Source organism: Saimiri boliviensis, chromosome 2 (assembly GCF_048565385.1).
Source record: "Saimiri boliviensis isolate mSaiBol1 chromosome 2, mSaiBol1.pri, whole genome shotgun sequence".
Classification (NCBI taxonomy): Eukaryota; Metazoa; Chordata; class Mammalia; order Primates; family Cebidae; genus Saimiri; species Saimiri boliviensis.
Genome location: NC_133450.1, coordinates 29,623,306 through 29,642,336, shown reverse-complemented (window position 1 = coordinate 29,642,336; position 19,031 = coordinate 29,623,306). Strand labels below are relative to the sequence as shown.

Sequence of the window (19,031 nt, the reverse complement as noted above, 5' to 3'; positions counted from 1 at the left end):
GTAATCCCAGCTACTCAGGAGGCTGAGGCAGGGGAATTGCCTGAACCCGGAAGGCAGAGGTTGCGGTGAGCCGAGATCGCGCCATTGCACTCCAGCCTGGGTAACAAGAGTGAAAAACTCCATCTCAAAAAAAAAAAGAAAGAGATGGAGACCATCCTGGCTAACATGGTAAAACCCCATCTCTAATAGAAATACAAAAAATTAGCTGGGCATGGCAGCACGCGCCTGTAGTCCCAGCTGCTTGGGAGGCGGAGGAAGGAGAATCTCTTGAATTTGGGAGGCAGAAGTTACAATGAGCCAAGATTGTGCCACTGTACTCCAGTCTGGTGACACAGCAAGACTCCGTCTCAAAAAAAAAAAAAAAAAAAAAAAAAGAAAAGAAAAAATATAAATCTATGACACATAGCAAACTATGAACAAACAATAAACCAAAATAATCATGTCCTATATTCCCAGGATAGTACTGATCAAAAAAAATCTTTTTGTCATTGTATTTTCCTAATTTGGGCCTGGCAAATATACCATAATTCTAATAATAAGAAAATACTTAGCATGGTATCTAACACAATAGGTACTGAATTTAAGATTATATAAAATCAATGTGCTGGGCATGGTGACTCACGTCTGTAATCTCAGCACTTTGGGAAGCTGAGACGGGTGGATCACTTAAATCTAAGTGTTCAAGACCAGCCTGGGCAACATGGGAAGACCTTGTCCACAAAAAATACAAAAATTAGCCAGGCAGTGGTGGCGCATGCCTGTGGTCCCAGCTACTAGGGAGGCTGAAGTGGCAAGATTGCTTCAGTCCAGGAGGCTGAGGCTGCAGTGAGCCATGATTGTGCCACTGCACTCCAGCCAGGGAGACAGAGCGAGACCCTGTCTCAAAAAAAAATTTAGGCCAGGCGTGGTGGCTCATGCCTGTAATCCAAGCACTTTGGAGGCCAAGGCGGGTGGATCACCTGAGGTCAGGAGTTCAAGACCAGCCTGACCAACATGGTGAAACCCCGTCTTAAAAAAAAAAAAAATAAAATTAAAAACAAACAATAAAATCAAGGTAAATATAAATATACTATAAATAAGAGTATATAATCAATGTAAGTATAAATCAAATGGTATATAACCAAATGCAATTAAAGTATGTCTATACAGATACTTGAAAAATTAATGTTCATAAGACCTTTAAAATTTGTAGTAGCCCGGCCGGGCGTGGTGGCTCAAGCCTGTAATCCCAGCACTTTGGGAGGCCGAGGCGGGTGGATCACGAGGTCAAGAGATCGAGACCATCCTCGTCAACATGGTGAAACTCCGTCTCTACTAAAAATACAAAAAAATCAGCTGGGCATGGTGGTGTGTGCCTGTAATCCCAGCTACTTAGGAGACTGAGGCAGGAGAATTGCCTGAACCCAGGAGGCGGAGGTTGCAGTGAGCCGAGATCATGCCGTTGCACTCCAGCCTGGGTAACAAACAAGAGCGAAACTCCGTCTCAAAAAAAAAAAAAAAAAGAAAGAAAGAAAGAGGCAACAGGTCAGATAAGAAATAAAATGGAAAAGAAGGGAAGTTAAAAAAAAAAAAATTTGTAGTAGCCCAAAACTTGGAAGCAATCCAATGTCCACCATGGGATGGATGAATAAGGAAACTAACATGGTATATTTATACACTGGAATACTACTCAGCAAAAAAGGGAATGAACTACTGATATATGCAATACAAATAATCATAGTAATTATGGCAAGAGACAGAAGTTAGATAATAAGAGTACATACTATATGATTCTATTTATGTAATACTAGAGAATGCAAACAAAAGTCTGTAACATCAGAAAACAGAACAGTAGTTACCTGGGGATGAAGAGGGAAACTTCTTGGGATGATGGACATATGTTCATTATGCTGACTGTGATGATGTTTTCACAGATGTATACAAATGTTAAAACTTAGCAAACTGCATTTTTTATGTACAGATTGTTTTATGTCATTTTATTTTAATAAAGCTGAAATAAGCTTTATTGAAATGCTATAAGTACGTAGGAAAATGCTATACATACTTATTGAAATGCTATAAGTACGTTATAGGAAAAAATGTGTTGGATAGATAATATTTGATGGAGTAAAATCAGTAAATAGGGAGGGAGGATCAGTTTCAACAAGATAACTCTCAAATTGTAACTCCCTAAAAAAATGTCTGTATAGCCTGGGCTTGGTGGCTCATGCCTGTAATCCCAGCATTTTGGGAGGCTGAGGCAGGCGGATCACCTGAGGTCAGGAGTTCGAGACCAACCTAACTAACATGGAGAAACTCCATCTCTACTAAAAATACAAAATTAGCCCGGTGTGGTGGTGCATGCCTATAATCCCAGCTACTCAGGAGTCTGAAGTGGGAGAATCACTTGAATCTGGGAGGCGGAGGTTGCAGTGAGCCGTTATCTCACCATTGCATTCCAGCCTGGGCAACAAGAGTGAAATTCTGTCTCAAAAAAAAAAAAAAAATCTGCATATATGTTATCAAAGTTGATTTTTTTTTTTTTTTTGAGACGGAGTTTCGCCCAGACTGGAGTGCAGTGTCATGCTCTCAGCTCACTGTAACCTCTGCCTCCTGTGTTCAAGTGATTCTCCTGCCTCAGCCTGCCAAGTAGCTCAGATTATAGGTGTCCGCCACCACGCCTGTCTAATTATTATTATTATTATTTTCGAGACGAAGTCTAGCTCTGTCGCCCAGGCTGGAATGCAGTGGCGCCATCTGGGCTCACTGCAACCTCTGCCTCCCAGGTTCCAGCCATTCTCTTGCCTCAGCCTCTCAAGTACCTGGGATTACAGGCACCCATTACCATGCGCAGCTAATTTATTTATTTTTAGTAGAGATGGGGTTTCACTGTTTTGCCCAGGCTGGTCTCAAACTCCTGACCTCATGATCTGCTCACCCTGGCTTCCCAAAGTGCTGGGATTACAAGTGTGAGCCACCACACCTGGCTTTTTTTTTTTTTTTTTTTTTTTTTTTTGAGACGGAGTTTTGCTCTTGTTGCCTAGGCTGAAGTACACCGGCATGATCCTGGCTCATTGCAACCTTCACCTCCCAGGTTCAAGCGATTGTCCTGCCTTAGCCTCCTGAGTAGCTGAGATTACAGACACCTGCCACCATGCCCAGCTAATTTTTTAAAAATTTTTAGTTGAGACGAGGTTTCACCACCTTAGCCTGGCTGGTCTTGACTCCTGACCTCAGGCGATCCACCTGCCTTGACCTCCCAGAGTCCTGGGACTACAGGTGCAAGCCACTGCCCCAGCCTATGTTATAGAAGTTGATTTAAGACATACTTAAATCAATGATTTAAATAGGCAAACTAAAATACCCAGGACTGGGACATAAAGGAAAGCTGCAATCTAATTATCTATTATCTTGCCTGAAAAAGGACTTGGTTAACCACAGAGTTTAGGGCTGGTGCCTGCAGCACTGCCCAGAGGAAAAGGTGGTGGTCCGTTGGTCCAGCAGACAATCCTTCCAAATACCTCATTTGCTTGCTCTCCTCTTCCCTACCAAAGCCATTTCAAACCACTGACACTCTCTCAGAGCCTATCAAGTCTTCTTTATAGCCATGTTCCCAATACCAACATAGTACCTGGTAGGTAGTAGGTTTTCAGTAAATATCTCCTGAATAAAATAGAAGCCCACTGCTGTCTGCTTCCTACCCCAAACTAGGTTAAGAGGGGGGTTTTTTTTGGCCAGATGCGGTGGCTCATGCCTGTAATCCCAGCACTTTGGTAGGCCGAGATGGGAGGATCATGAGGTCAGGAGTTCAAGACCAACCTGACCAACACAGTGAAACCCCGTCTCTATAAAAAAATAAAAATTAAAAAATTTTTAAGGCCGGGCGCGGTGGCTCAAGCCTGTAATCCCAGCACTTTGGGAGGCCGAGGCAGGTGGATCACGAGGTTGAGAGATCGAGACCATCCTGGTCAACATGGTGAAACCCCGTCTCTAATAAAAATACAAGAAACTAGCTGGGCATGGTGGCGCGTGCCTGTAATCCCAGCTACTCAGGAGGCTGAGGCAGGAGAATTGCCTGAGCCCAGGAGGCGGAGGTTGCGGTGAGCCAAGATCGCGCCATTGCACTCCAGCCTGGGTAATGAGCGAAACTCAGTCTCAAAAAAAAAAAAAAAAAAAAATTTTAAAAAAGAGTTTTTTTGTCCTCCCATGGCAGCCAATACTTCCCCTTTCAGGCTTATCTCTCCGTGTTATAAATGTTTGGTGTCTCATTCTGTTTTGTGTTGCCATAACAAAATACCCAAGATTGGATGATTTATAAGGAAAAGTAGTTTATTTAGTTCATGATTCTGCAGGCTGGGAAGTTCAAGGGAATGGCCCTGGCTTCTGTACTGTGTCATAACAGAGAAGATCAAAGGGGAAGCAGTCCTGTGTGAAGAAGCAACACTGGAGAGGTATCCTGGCTTTATAGCCCACTTTCACAGGAACTAATCCATTCCCATGGGATCTAATCAAGTCTCAAAAGAGCAAGAATTCACTCAGTGCAGCATCAAGCCATTCATGAGGGATCCACCTCCATGACCCAATACCTCCCATTAGGTCCCAACACCACCACACTGGAGATTACGTTTCGACATCAGTTTTGGTGGAGATAAACCAACCATATCCAAACGATAGTACCTAGGTAACTTATCTGTTACCAAGAAAGATGGTCATTTTCAGGAGGGTAGACACTGTATCTGACTTGTTCACCTGCTTTACAGAGTTAAAAATTATAATTGATCAGGACTGTCCAGTTATGGAAAAGTAGTTAGCACAAAGTTGGTACTCATTAAATATTATTATTATGTCATTGTAAATAATCACATGGTGGCTTGTGCCTGTAGTCCCAACTACTCAGGAAACTGAGGCAGGAAGATCTCTTGAGCCCAGTTTAAGACGAGCTTGGACAACATAAGACCCCATCTCTATAAATAATAAATAAATGCTTATTATTATTATTATTATTATTGAGATGAAGTTTCTCTCTTGTTGCCCAGGCTGGAATGCAATGGCGCAACCTCCATTTCCTGGGTTCAAGCGAGTCTCCTGCCTCAGCCTCCCAAGTAGCTGGGATTACAGGCATATGCCAGCATGCTCATCTAATTTTGTATTTTTTTTTTTTTAAGTAGAGACAGGGTTTCTCCATGTTGGTCAGGCTGGTCTCAAACTCCCAACCACAGGTGATCTGCCCACCTTTGACCCCCAAAGTGCTGGGATTACAGGTGTCAGCCACTGTGCCTGGCCCAGCTTTATCTTAAAACTCCCAACTCTACTACTTCCTCTTGCCCTTTCAGGAGCTGACTTTTTCTTACTTCAGAGCACACAGAAACCATCAGATGAGAACTTCTCAACTTCCTAGTAGCAAACCTACAACTTCCTAGTAGAATTCTACCGAATGGAGAAGGTACCCAGCAAGCACCATGCAGGAAAAGTGACTGAGACAGTGGTGCATGACCAGTATGTGTGGACTGGATGAAGAGGTATATGCTTTTTTTTTTTTTTTTTTTTTTTTTTTTTGAGGCAGGGTTTAGCACTGTCTCCTAGGCTGGAATACAGTGGCATAATCATACCCTCCAACTCCTGGGCTCAACCATCTTCCTGCCTCAGCCTCCCAAGTAGCTGTGACTACAGGCATGCACCACCACACCCAGCTAGTTTGCTTTTATTATTTATTATTATTTTTGAGTCGGAGTCTTGCTCTATCGCTCAAGCTGGAGTGCAATAGCACGATCTCGGCTCACTGCAACCTCTGCCTCACTGGTTTGAGCAATTCTCCCTGCCTCAGCCTCCCGAGTAGCTGGGATTACAGGTGCCTGCCACCATGCCCAGCTAATTTTTGTATGTTTAGTAGAGACGGGGTTTCGCCTTGTTGGTCAGGCTGGTCTCAAACTCCTGACCTCAGGTGATCCGCCTGCCTTAGCCTCCCAAAGTGCTGGGATTACAGGCATGAGCCACCCCGCCCGGCCATTTCCTTTTATTTTTGTAGAGACAGAGTTGTGCTGTTTTGCTCAGGCTAGTCTCACACTCTTGGAGTCAAGCAATTCCTCCTGTCATGGCCTCCCAAAGTGCTGAAATTACTGGCATGAGCCACTGTGCCCAGCTGTTATTCTTCTGTCAAAAGCTAATCACTGCATGAGTGCTCTAAAGCCAGTCTTCCATCCCAAAGGCTCAGAAACTTCTATCAATTATCCTCCTTTACTGTACTGCAAACCTCTCTACATCCAAGAGGCCCTTTATTAGCATATTATACTAAAAAAAAAATCCTGCTTCTTTCTCAAACCCAAATTCCCATCTCTTAACCACTGTCTTCTTAAAAGCCAAACTTCTTGAAAGGGTTCTCCACTAATTTTATTTCCTCATCTCTTACAACTCTTCACTCTACTCCAATCTTCATGAGTGAACACCAGTGATCTCCTATATCCTATGGACCTTTCCCAGTTCTCCTTGTACTTGACTGCTCAGCAGAGGTGATATGGTTAACCATGTCCTCTTCCTGAACCCGCTTTTCATCTGCCTTCTGTGATGGCCTGGTGCCTCTTTTGTTGATTTATCCTCCTCTATTTGGCCATTAATTCCCTGCCTCCTTTTTTTTTTCACTCTGTCGCCCAGGCTGGAGTGCAGTGGGATGATCTGGGCTCATTGCAATCTCCGCCTCCTAGTTTCAAGTGATTCTTGTGCCTCAGATTCCTGAGTAGCTGGGACTGCAGGCTTACACCACCATGCCCAGCTAATTTTTTTTTTTTTTTTTTTTTTCAGACAGTCTCGCTCTGTCACCCAGGATGGAGTGCAGTGGCGTGATCTCAGCTCACTGCAACCTCCACCTCCTGGGTTCAAGAGATTCTCCTGCCTTAGCCTCCTGAGGAGCTGGGATTACAGGCATGCACCACCACGCTGGCTAACTTTTTTTATTTTTAGTAGAGATGGGGTTTCACCATGTTGGCCAGGCTGGTCTCAAACTCCTGACTTCAAGTGATCTGCCTGCCTCGGCCTCCCAAAGTGTTGGGATTACAGGTATGAGCCCCTGCACCTGGCCAAATTTTTGTATTTTTTCATAAAGACAGGGTTTCACCAAAGACAGGGTTTCACCATGTTGGCCAGGTTGGTTTTGAACTCTTGACCTCAAGTGATTTGTCTTGGCCTCTCAAAGTGCTGGGGTTACAGTTGTGAGCCACTGTACCAGGCAGCCATTAACTCTTTTTTTTTTTTTTTTGAGACGGAGTTTCGCTCTTGTTACCCAGGCTGGAGTGCAATGGCGCGATCTCGGCTCACCGCAACCTCCGCCTCCTGGGTTCAGGCAATTCTCCTGCCTCAGCCTCCTGAGTAGCTGGGATTACAGGCACGCGCCACCATGCCCAGCTAATTTTTTTTTTTTTTTTTTTTGTATTTTTAGTAGAGACGGGGTTTCACCATGTTGACCGGGATGGTCTCAATCTCTTGACCTCGTGATCCACCCGCCTCGGCCTCCTAAAGTGCTGGGATTACAGGCTTGAGCCACCGCACCCGGCCAGCTCTTTTTTTTTTTTTTTTAATTGCATTTTAGGTTTTGGGGTACATGTGAAGAACATGCAAGATTGTTGCATAGGTACACACATGGCAGTGTGATTTGCTGCCCATTAACTCGTTAAGGTTCTCAAGGCTTGGTCCTAGGCCTTCTTTTCTTCTCATTCTGTATATGCTCCTTGGGTGATTTTATCAATTCTCATGGCTTAACTATCTAGATCCTGATGATGCAGAACTCTTGAGTCCTTGGCCAGAATTTTCCTCTTCAGATGATACCCACGTAATTATCTTCACCACATCTCTATTTGGATGTTACTTAGGCACATGTTAAAAGAGGTGGCTGGGCACAGTACCTCATTCCTATAATCCCAGCACTTTGGGAGGCTGAGGTGGGAAGATCACTTGAGTCCAGGAGTTTAAGACCTGCCTGGCTACACTGAAAGATCCTGCTCTGTTGCTCAGGCTGGAGTGCAATGGTGCAATCTCAGCTTAGTGCAACCTCCACCTTCCGGGTTCACGTGATTCTCCTGCCTCAGCTTTCCGAGTAGCTATGATTACAGGCATGTACCGCCATACCCGGCTAATTTTTTGTATTTTTAGTAGAGATGGATGTGCCATGTTGGCCAGACTGGTGTCGAACTCCTGGCTTCAAGTGATCCACCCATCTCAGCCTCCCAAAGTGTGGGGATTACAGGCTTAAGCCATATCACCTGGCCTCTACAGATAATTTTAAAAATTAGCTAGGCATGGGCCAGGCACAGTGGCTCACCTATAATCCCAGCACTTTGGAAGGCCAAGGTGGGTGGATCACCTGAGGTCAGGAGTTCGAGACCAGCTTGGCTAACATGGTGAAACCTCATCTCTGCTAAAAATATAAAAAATTAGCCTGGCATGGTGGCACACACCTGTTGTCCCAGCTACTTGGGAGGCTGAGGCAGGAGAATCTCTTGAACCTGGGAGGCGGAGGTTGCAGTAAGTCAAGATCATGCCATTGCACTCTAGCCTGGGCAACAAGAGTGAAATTATGTCTTAAAAAAAAAAAAAAAATTAGCTGGGCGTGGTTGTGTGCACCTGTGGTCCCAGGTACTTGGGACAGTAAGGCAGGATGATCACTAAGCCCAAGAGAGTGAGGCTACAATAAGCTGTGATTGTGCCACTGCACTCCAGCCTGGGTGACAGAGTAAGACTCTGTCTAAAAAACAAAAAAAGCAAAAGCTAAACTCTGTATCTTCCTTGCACCAATTTGCTATGCCTCCTATAGCTCACCTCTTGGTAAATGGGGCTACTCTTTACCAAATTGCCCAAGGAGAAACCCAAGTACTCTTCTAATTTTTTCCTTTCTCTGCAGAGAATCAAAAAACTGGCAATCTGTCCTAGAATTGTTTGAAACACATCACTTTCCTCTAGCCCTCCTGCCATTATCCTGGTCTCTACCAAGACTGTCTCTCACTTGACCAGAATTTTCTTCTTCAGATGATACCCTTGACCTTCAGTAATAGCTTCCTAACACCTCTCTCCCTCCCTCCCTTCCTCCCGCCCCTCTTTCTTTCTCTTGTGAGACGGTCTCACTTTGTCGCCCAGGCTGTGACTCAGTGTAGCCTCAATCTCTGGGGCTTAGGTGATCCTCTTGCCTTATTATCCCAAGTACCTGGGACCACAGGTGCACAGGACCACACTCCCAGGCTCAAGTGATCCTCCTGCCTCAGTCTCCCAAATTCCTAGGATTGGAGGCACATGCCACCATACCTGGCTAATCAAAATAAATTTTTTTTTTTTTTTGGTAGAGATGGGGACTCCCTATCTTGCCAGGGCCAGTTTTAAACTCTTAGGCTCGAGTGATCCTCCTGCCTGGGCCACCCAAAGCGTTGGGATTACAGGCTTGAGCCATTGCACCCACCCTACTCTTAAACTTTTGGAATCTAGTTTCCATCCTATAATCAGAGGGTCTTTCTAAAATATAAATCTGGTCAGATTATTCCCTTGTTTAAAATTCTTCATTGGCTTTCCACTGCACTTGGGAAAAAGACTAATCCCCTTGATGTTGCTTAGAAAACACTACATAGTATCTTTGCTCTCTAGTTACATAGCTGGTTACTTTCCTCCCTGCTCTCTATCCTCTGCCATTTAACATGCATTTTGCTTTCTTTGCTCTTGCACATGCTGCTCTCTCTTGCCTGGCTCACTCCTATTCCTTTAGGTCCCCACTCAGCCATCATCACTTTCTCTAGGAAGTTTCAACTTCAAGTCTATGGTAAGCACCTGCTTGTGAAGTTCATAAAGCATTGAAATTCCTTTATTCCTCATCTCACACTATGAAATAACAGCTTGTTTATTTTATTTTATTTTATTTTTTTGAGACGGAGTTTCGCTCTTGCTACCCAGGCTGGAGTGCAATGGCGCGATCTCGGCTCACCGCAACCTCCGCCTCCTGGGTTCAAGCAATTCTCCTGCCTCAGCTTCCTGAGTAGCTGGGATTACAGGCATGCGCCACCATGCCCAGCTAATTTTTTGTATTTTTTTTAGTAGAGACGGGGTTTCACCATGTTGACCAGGATGGTCTCGATCTTTTGACCTCGTGATCCACCCACCTCAGCCTCCCAGAGTGCTGGGATTACAGGCTTGAGCCACCGCGCCTGGCCTTTGTTTAATTATTTTATCTCCTTTTAAATCACTAGATTGTTGTGTCCCCAGCCCCTAGCATGATTCCTGGAATAGAGTAAGTTACTTGATAGTAGTATTTTGCAGAATGAAAGAATGAGTACTTACCAAACAATCATTTGATATTCATTCAGTACTCTCTCACTATAGGGCAGACAATGCACTGATCAACCAGCTTAAGCATTCAAGGCCACTTAAATTTTATTTTTTCACGGCTGTTAAGAGGATGTAAAAAGCACTACATCTGGTATAATAAAACATATTCATACAGTTTTTTGTTGTTGTTTTGTTTTGTTTTGAGACGAAATCTCGCTCTTGGCCCCCAGGCTGGAGTGCAATGGCATGATTTCAGCTAAGTTCAACCTCCACCTCCCAGGTTCAAGCCATTTTTCTGCCTCTGAAGGAGCTGGGATTACAGGTGCTGGCCACCACGACTGGCTAACTTTTGCATTTTTAGTAGAGACAGGGTTTCACCATGTTGGCCAGGCTGGTCTTGAACACTTTACCTCGTAATCTGCCTGCCTTGGCCTCCCAATGTGCTGGGATTACAGGCATGAGCCACTACATTTGCCCTTACATAGTTGTTTGACAGGTTGATCTCCTATCTTTTCTTCAATTCCTAAGAAACACCCATTAGCATTGTTGCTGAAGAAACTATCCTGTCTCCAGTCACCCCAAACTTCTGCTCCCTAGATGTTTATTTCCTACTTGTTATATCCTTTACCAGGAATTCCCTCCCCTCCTGGTTCATGGTCTGCTACACCTGCAACACTTGGCTCTTTCCCTAGGTCCCCATAGTATCCCAGGTACTCCTATTGTTTATCACTTATTGTAGTACAATAAAGGAGCTTTCAGTGAGCATTTTATTAAAAGCCTGTGTCAGTGACTAACATAGAAAGAGATGGCAAGATTTAAGTTCTGAATTCCCCGCCCCATCAGTTACTAGTTCTGTAACCATACCACCGAAAGTGCAAGTTATTACATCTCTTTAAGACTAATTTTCTTTGCTGGGTGCATTGGTTCGTGCCTGTAGTTCCAACACTTTGGGACACTGAGGTGGGAGAATCACTTGAGTTTAGGAGTTCAAGACTAGCCTGGGCAACATGGCAAAACCCTGTCTTTACAAAAAATACAAAAATTAGCCAGCATGGGAGCACAGCCTGTTTTTGCAGCTACTTGGAAGGCTGAGGTGGGAGAATCACTTCAGCATGGGAGGTAGAGGCTGCAGTGAGTTGTGATTGCACCACTGCACTCCTGCCTGGGTGACAGAGCGAGACCCTGTCTCAAATATTCCTTTATCTCTGAATGGGAATGATATCACAAAGAAGAAGAGAGAAGTTTTAGGTTAAGTTTTCCTACTCTCCAAAGCAGAGAAAAATAAGCTGAATACTTAAAATAACTGAAAACTTGAACTCTCTTCTTTATAAATCACATTTAATAGTCCTCTAATATTCAAGACTGCCAGAATTTAGGCTATTTTTTTTTTTTAGATGGAGTCTTGCTCTGTCACCCAGGCTGGAGTGCAATGGCATGATCTTAGCTCACTGCAACCTGTGCCTCCCGGGTTCAAGAGATTCTCCCGCCTCAACCTCCCAAGTAGCTGGGATTGCAAATGCCCACCACCACACCCTGCAAATTTTTGTATTTTTAGTAGAGACAGGGTTTTAACATGTTGGTCAGGCTTGTCTTGAACTCCTGACTTCAGGTGATCCATCCATACCTTGGCCTCCTAAAGTACTGAGATTACAGGCATGAGCCACAGTGCCTGGCCTCTAGGCTACTTTTTATCAAACTTTTTTTTTTTTTTTTTGAGACAGAGTTTCGCTCTTGTTACCCAGGCTGGAGTGCAATGGCGCGATCTCGGCTCACCACAACCTCTGCCTCCTGGGTTCAGGCAATTCTCCTGCCTCAGCCTCCTGAGTAGCTGGGATTACAGGCACGCGCCACCATGCCCAGCTGATTTTTTTTGTATTTTAGTAGAGACGGGGTTTCACCATGTTGACCAGGATGGTCTCGATCTCTTGACCTCGTGATCCACCCGCCTTGGCCTCCCAAAGTGCTGGGATTACAGGCTTGAGCACCCGGTCCTTTATCAAACTTTTAATCAAAGTTTCACATTACAACAACTCCTAGTTGGCTGAGGATTACTTTATCTGTTCTTTTCCAAGTCACTTCAGAAGTTTCTCCAAATATAGTGTCTGTTTCCGAAATAAAGTACAGGTATTGATCGACTTACGACCTATGCAACTTACGACCATTCAACTTTATGACCACAATCACTAGCCACGACTGCTCCGTGTCTGGCAGCACAAACGTTGCCCAGCTGGGTGTACGACAGTGTGGACCAGCTTCCGGCAGCACTACCATCTCCGCGTGCACCATTTCAACTGTTATCCCAGAATTGGTACAGCAATTTGTGTTTTGTGTCTTGGATATTTTTTATCAAACCCCTCCCAAGATGTCTACGAAGAGGAAATTGTCTTTGTCTACACCTCAGCCTGCCAAAAAGGAAAGAAAGGCCATCGATCTTGACACGAAAATGAAGGTAATTAAGCAGTACGAAGGAGGAAAGAAAGTGAATGTAATTGCACGTGATATGAAGTTATCACACTCGACTGTGTCGACGATTTTGAAAGATAAAGAAAGAATTCGCGAAGCTGTGAAAGGTTTTGCACCCATGCGATCAACAGTTATAACAAAGCAACGAAGCGGGCTGATCCACGAAATGGAGAAATTGCTATATATTTGGATGGAAGATCAAATTTAAAAACGGACACCATTAAGTCTTTTTACTGTGCAGATGAAGGTGAGAAGTCTTCAGATTCCAAAGGAGCATGCTGGAGAAGATTACAGTCAAGAATTTGTAGCATGCTGGGCGCGGTGGCTGAAGCCTGTAATCCCAGCACTTTGGGAGGCCGAGGCAGGTGGATCACAAGGTCGAGAGATCGAGACCAACCTGGTCAACATGGTGAAACCCCGTCTCTACTAAAAATACAAAAAATTAGCTGGGCATGGTGGCGCATGCCTATAATCCCAGCTACTCAGGAGGCTGAGGCAGGAGAATTGCCTGAACCCAGGAGGCGGAGGTTGCGGTGAGCCGAGATCGCGCCATTGCACTCCAGCCTGGGAAACAAGAGCGAAACTCCGTCTCAAAAAAAAAAAAAAAAAAAAGAATTTGTAGCAAGCACTGGCTTGTTCCAGAGATTCAAGAAAAGATTCCAAATGCATAGTGTTCAAGTGACTGGATAAGCAGCGAGTGTGGTTGAGGAAGGAGCATGAGGAAGGAGCACGTGTAAGTTTGTTGATAGTCTGGATGAATGAATTGCAGATGAGGGATATCTAGCAGAACAGATTTTCAATGTTGATGAACTTACAAATGAAGAACTAATTGAACTGGAAGACGAAAGAAAGAAGAGAAGCAGAGAAAGAAGAGGAGAAGCCAGAAAGAAAGTTCACCACTAAGGGATTATCAGACAGTTTATCTTTACTGAATAAACTTCCTATACATTTCGAAGCAATGGACCCAAACATCGAACGATTTGCAAGGATTGAATGGATGGCGCATGATGTGTTTCGTCCGTATTGTGAAATTTATGAAGAAAAAAAGAAACATACAATTCAGACAAAGCTCACCATGTTTATGAAAAAACCAACTCCGGTAACCCTAACTGCTGCCTCAGATGATGACATCAACGATCCGCAGCCAAGCACCAGCGGCCAATAAAATGTTTCATACATGTTTATATATTTTGGTATGTTTTGCAATTGGGAACATGTTTCCTATGGTATTTTTTACACCTGTATTTTGTATTTTTGTATGCACCTGTATTTTGTAATTTTGTATGTTTTGCAAATATTAAACCAGTTGTACTGGTAATGCAGTGTTTTACTTAAACCTGACGAATGTAAAAATAAGTGACGAATATAACAAAATGGTGTAGAGATGATACAAATGGCATAAAATGAACAAAGAAAATTATGATATATAACAATAATGAAAGAAAATTATGATAAAATATGATAGATTTTTATAACATCATTTCACAGTACTGTACTGTACATATAGCCTACTCAACTTACGACCAAATCGCGTTATGACCGGTCTGTCGGAACCAATCGTGGTCGTAAGTCAAGCACTAGCTGTACATGGAAAGAGATTCCTCTCCTTGATGGAAAAGGACAAAATATATATATATTTAAGGTTCTCTATGACTCATTGTGATGGGAGGGGAAGAAGAGGCAAAGGAAAAAAGCCAACTTCAGTAAAAGATTTCAAGAAGTTGGTAAGAAAAACATAGGGTGGAAACTTTGTTTTCCTGCTACCAAAAAAAGATACTAGAACAGAACGAGGATCAAAGCAAGAAATATGAGTGAGGCCAGACCATCTGGCAAACTCTTCAAACTCATCTTTCGTACTGTCCCCATTAAATAGCATATTTAAACATGAACCTTTGCTGACTCTGCCAAGAATCTTAAAAATGCCCAAGTTTCTGTAGTAGAACTCACTGAAACCTGGTGAATACTAGTATTACCTAAAAGCCCAGCAATATAGGGGAAATACTCAGACTGGATGTAATGAATAAGAAGGGCAATGTTGTTTCTTGCCTGCAGTAAATCTTGCCTCGTACTCTAAATCCTTGCTAGACTATATAAACAGAGTTGGCGATGACAGGCCTCAGGCATGCATCTCCTGTAGCTTTGTCACCCTTTGGCTGGCTTCAGAGAGGATTCAATCCCCCAAGGGCAGAGATGATGGCGGCGTGTGGCACTAGAAGAACTGACTTTGGGGTGGGAACTTTGACTTCTTGTCTTACTTGGCTCCCACTTTCTATCACCTGTTTTAAAAATGTTTAGTACTTTGAACGTACATGGAAGTAACTATGTGCCCTTATCTACCTTATGCAGATGTGCCCTATCTATGTAAACTGTAACTTAGCTGAGAGAAAGATTAGCTGAAAGTTTTGTCAAGAAAGGGCACAACCCAGTCTATGGAAAATACAAAGAGCCACACTTGGGGAAAATAGCTTGGCTGCCTTTGGTGAGTACCTGGAGTACACTTCTAGAAGGAGGTTCAAAGTTCATACACTGACCCTCTCCCCTCGCGTCCCCTCTCCCCCTTACCTCGGATCACGGAAAGTGAAGTAGGGTGGGGGAAGGGAGCAATGGCAACGTTGGACGCTCATGGCAGGGGACAGAGTAACCAAAAAGAGTAGTTCCCGGTGGAGAGAGAAGGCTGGTGCAGAGGTGAAAGGGAAAGACGGTGGGCGGATGGAGAGGTGAGGGCAAGACAGTGACAGCAGGGACCGGGCAGGGCTGGAGGACAGTGGGCGAGAGCCAGAAAAGAGGCTCAGGAGTAAAAGGGTGGAAGGCCAAGAGTAACAGCTCAGGGTGGGATCTGGGACGAGGGAGGCTATGAAGTGAGGGCTGAGCATGGACAGGGCCGCACAGGTCGGGTAGGAACACGAGGTCCGGCCAAAAAGGGGCTCAGCCAAGAAGGTGGTCCCGCCCGAGGATGGTTCAGGGAGTGGAGGGAAAAGATCCAAGTCCTGGCTTCATGGTCCCTTGGCATCACCCTCACTCGCCTGCAGGATCCGGGCTCGCACTGCCGCCGCCGCCACCACCGCCGCCATGGCTCTTGGCCGCCCTAGCTGCGCACCCCGCGCCTCTACTGCCCAGAAGCACTATAGCTGCCAGGCCTCGCCCTCCATCCTGCCGGGCTTCCTCATTGGTGGGGAGGACTAATTTTTCCAGCCAGTCACGCGAACTAACACCTGATTCCGCCCCTCACACGCCAGTACTGTGAATAAGTGATTGGTCAGCAGCGAAAAAGCTCTCGCCCTCTCCCACCTCAGCCAATGCTGTTGGCGGAGGTAGAGAAGGCGTCCCTAACTTGGACACTCCATACTGTGTACACGGGGAAGACGCCCCCTAACCCGGACCTCCGATTGGCCAAGGGCGCAACCGAGGCCCCGCCCTCTCACCGAGAAAAGTAAATAAGACCCACCAAGAATTTTGCAGTGGCTCCACCTCCACAGCTGCGCGAGGGGCGTGGCTATTTTTAGGGGCGGGGCTAGGCAAAGATTGCCCTATGAGGCGAGGGAATGAGACTAGGCTGCGAGCTGGGGATAGGGTTTCTCTTTGGGGGAGTGGCTTATGGATTCTCGTTTTCCCGCCGACGGTTGGCCATGTCACGTGACATGGGTTGGAAGATGGCGTCTCCCACAGACGGTAAGAGCCGGCTTGTAGATCTTTGCCTGCAGCCTCCTTCTTTGCTCTACCGGCAACGTCTACTCTGTCTCTGCCCCTCGAACATACATTTCTTTCTTGGGCTCTTCTCCTTTCCCTTTTACTTTTTTTCTTGAGATCCATCGCCGTCTTCAGCTCACTGGTGTTCTTCACAGCAGCTCCGGAGGTGCCCAGTTTCCCTGCTCTATACCAGGCGTGTGGAGAAGGGCACTAGGTAGGGACTCACTTTGGATAAAAGAACAGGGAGTTGCCCTGGTCCTTCCTTATCTCTATTTGGGTGAGGCTGAGGGCCTCGGAGGAGATGTTACTGGAGGAAAGGACGTGCCTTACAGTAGTCTCCTCCTTGGAGTATCACACTGAAGGATCAATTTTCTTCTGATTGAGCGCACGGATGAAACGATTCTCACAAACTCTAGCAGTGGCTGCTGGCTGACCTCATCTTGATTCTGAACCGCAAGAGAAACATGGTCTCTCTCCTGTCTCTTCAGTTTGGGACCACTGCCGTGGCAGCAAGATAAGCGGGGGACATTCTCGGCCCCTCACCTTGGGAGTCGCGAGGAGAATGAGTATTGAGATTTTAAGTGTTGTCTTGCACAGGTCGCAACCTCTTTTGCATCTGCTTTTTGTGTTGTTTCTTCAGGCTGAGTGAATGAACGATTTCTGTTTATGTATTGTAAAAAGAAGTCATTTCAAGTAACAATTAGGTTGTCTTGGTATATTCCTATGCTTTTACACTCGGTTCTGCTTTAGAGAGTTAGGGTCTTGCAGTCATTTTTAAACTCATTTTTGTTTCTGCCTTTCCCATCCCAACTATATATATCGATGTCATTGATATATAGGTTTCCCTCCCTTAGACAAACACATTTTGTACTTGGAAGGAATCTTGAAAGTTCATTACAGGAATGAGGAAATTGAAGCCAAGGTGAGCTGTATTAAGTACATGCTACATGAAACGCATAATGCTAGGTGCTTTGAGAGACCAAAAGATGACTCAAACTTATAAACATTTTTTTTTTTTCTCAGTTTCAGATCTCTTTTTAGATGTCACCTCCCAAAGAGTCTCTTAGAACACAGTATCTGGAGTTGCTCTTCCCCACCATTATTCATTATCTCAGTACATTCCTTGTCAGAATAGTAATTGTATTAACTTTGCCCCTTTCACGCTAGATTATAAATTTCAAGTTTGTCTTGTTTATAGTTGGATCCCAGGGTTTAGCACAGTGCCTGGCAAACAGTAGATCTTTAATTAGCATTTATTGAAAGATTGATTAGATATATGCAGAAATAATATATTACTTGATCTTAAGTTTGAAGTTCAGCCGAGTCTTAAAAGTTTTTGAGCACAGGTACATACTGTGTTAGAAATTATGGCTGGGTGTGGTGGCTCATGCCTATAATCCCAGAACTTTGGGAGGCTGAGGTGGGCAGATTGCCTGAGCTCAGGAGTTCAAGACCACCTAGACAACATGATGAAACCCAGTATCTACAAAAAAATACAAAAATTAGCTGGGTGTGGTGCCTCACACCTGTAATCCCAGCTATTTGGGGGACTGAGGCAGGAGAATCTTTTGAGCCTTGGGGTGGAGGCTGCAGTGAACCGTGTTCATGCCACTGCACTCCAGTCTGGGTGACAAAGCGAGACCCCCATCTCAAAAAAAAAAAAAAAGGAAAAAAAAGAAATTATGGATGTTTGGAGTCAAAAGAGAGTCTCCTGCCTGGGTGCTCTCTTGCTAAAATACCCTTCTCTTGCCAGAAAGAAGAGCATTTAAAAAGCAAGGCAAGGGAATAGGGAATTACTGTTAACGGGCACCAAATTTCAGTTTAGGTAGGTGAAAAACATTCTAGAAATGAATGTGCTGATGATTGCACAATTAATGTACTTAATACCACTGAACTGTATGCTTAAAAGTTGTTAAAATGGTCAGGCCGGGCGCGGTGGCTCACGCCTATAATCCCAGCACTTTGGGAGGCCGAGGCGGGTGGATCACGAGGTCAAGAGATCGAGACCATCCTGGTCAACATGGTGAAACCCCGTCTCTACTAAAAATACAAAAAATTAGCTGGGCATGGTGGGGCGTGCCCGTAATCCCAGCTACTCAGGAGGTTGAGGCAGGAGAATTGCTTGAACCCAGGAGGCGGAGGTTGCGGTGAGCCGAGATCGTGCCATTGCACTCCAGCTTGGGCAACAAGAGTGAAACTCCGTCTCAAAAAAAAAAAAAAAAAAAAAGTTGTTAAAATGGTCAACTTTATGTATATTTCACCACAATTTAAAATAACAAAGCCAAGTGATAGAAGTAGAGGTAATTGTTATTAAATTTTTTAGTTTATTTTAAAATTGTTTTTACAGATTTTTGGGGATTTTAAAGATGTGTTCCTTGAGTTGGATTTTTTTTTTCCCTGTCTTCTCAATTTAGTTTCCTTTCTTTGGCCAGGAAGAGTATTAAAACACTATATTTTTTTCCTTTGGTCTTCTAGCCATCTCTATGGTCACTTTATTTTCACTCTTTATTTTCTAAGTTTTCATTCTTATCTCTTACAGTGTTTCACTCTTCTCCACCTAATCTTTTCTTTTTAATCTGACAAAATCAAGTCCAGCACTTTGAACTTAA

General features: G+C 44.4%; 2 protein-coding genes across 6 annotated transcripts in view; one reads left to right on the top strand and one right to left on the bottom strand.

The window, feature by feature from the left end:
* The window catches only part of ALDH6A1 (aldehyde dehydrogenase 6 family member A1), a 33,630-nt gene extending 17,756 nt beyond the window's left edge, over positions 1–15,874 (bottom strand). The window contains exon 1 of the mRNA XM_039468906.2: positions 15,759–15,874. Within this exon, the coding sequence (XP_039324840.1) occupies positions 15,759–15,806 (48 nt within the window). The 5' untranslated portion in view covers positions 15,807–15,874. The remainder of the gene's footprint in view (positions 1–15,758) is intronic.
* A 437-nt stretch (positions 15,875–16,311) lies between these two features.
* LIN52 (lin-52 DREAM MuvB core complex component) overlaps positions 16,312–19,031 on the top strand; it is a 129,188-nt gene continuing 126,468 nt past the window's right edge. For all 5 annotated transcript variants that reach the window (XM_003924535.3, XM_074392984.1, XM_074392986.1 and 2 more), the window contains exon 1: positions 16,312–16,404. In XM_003924535.3, coding sequence (XP_003924584.2) covers positions 16,362–16,404 — 43 coding nt within the window. In that variant the 5' untranslated portion in view covers positions 16,312–16,361. The remainder of the gene's footprint in view (positions 16,405–19,031) is intronic.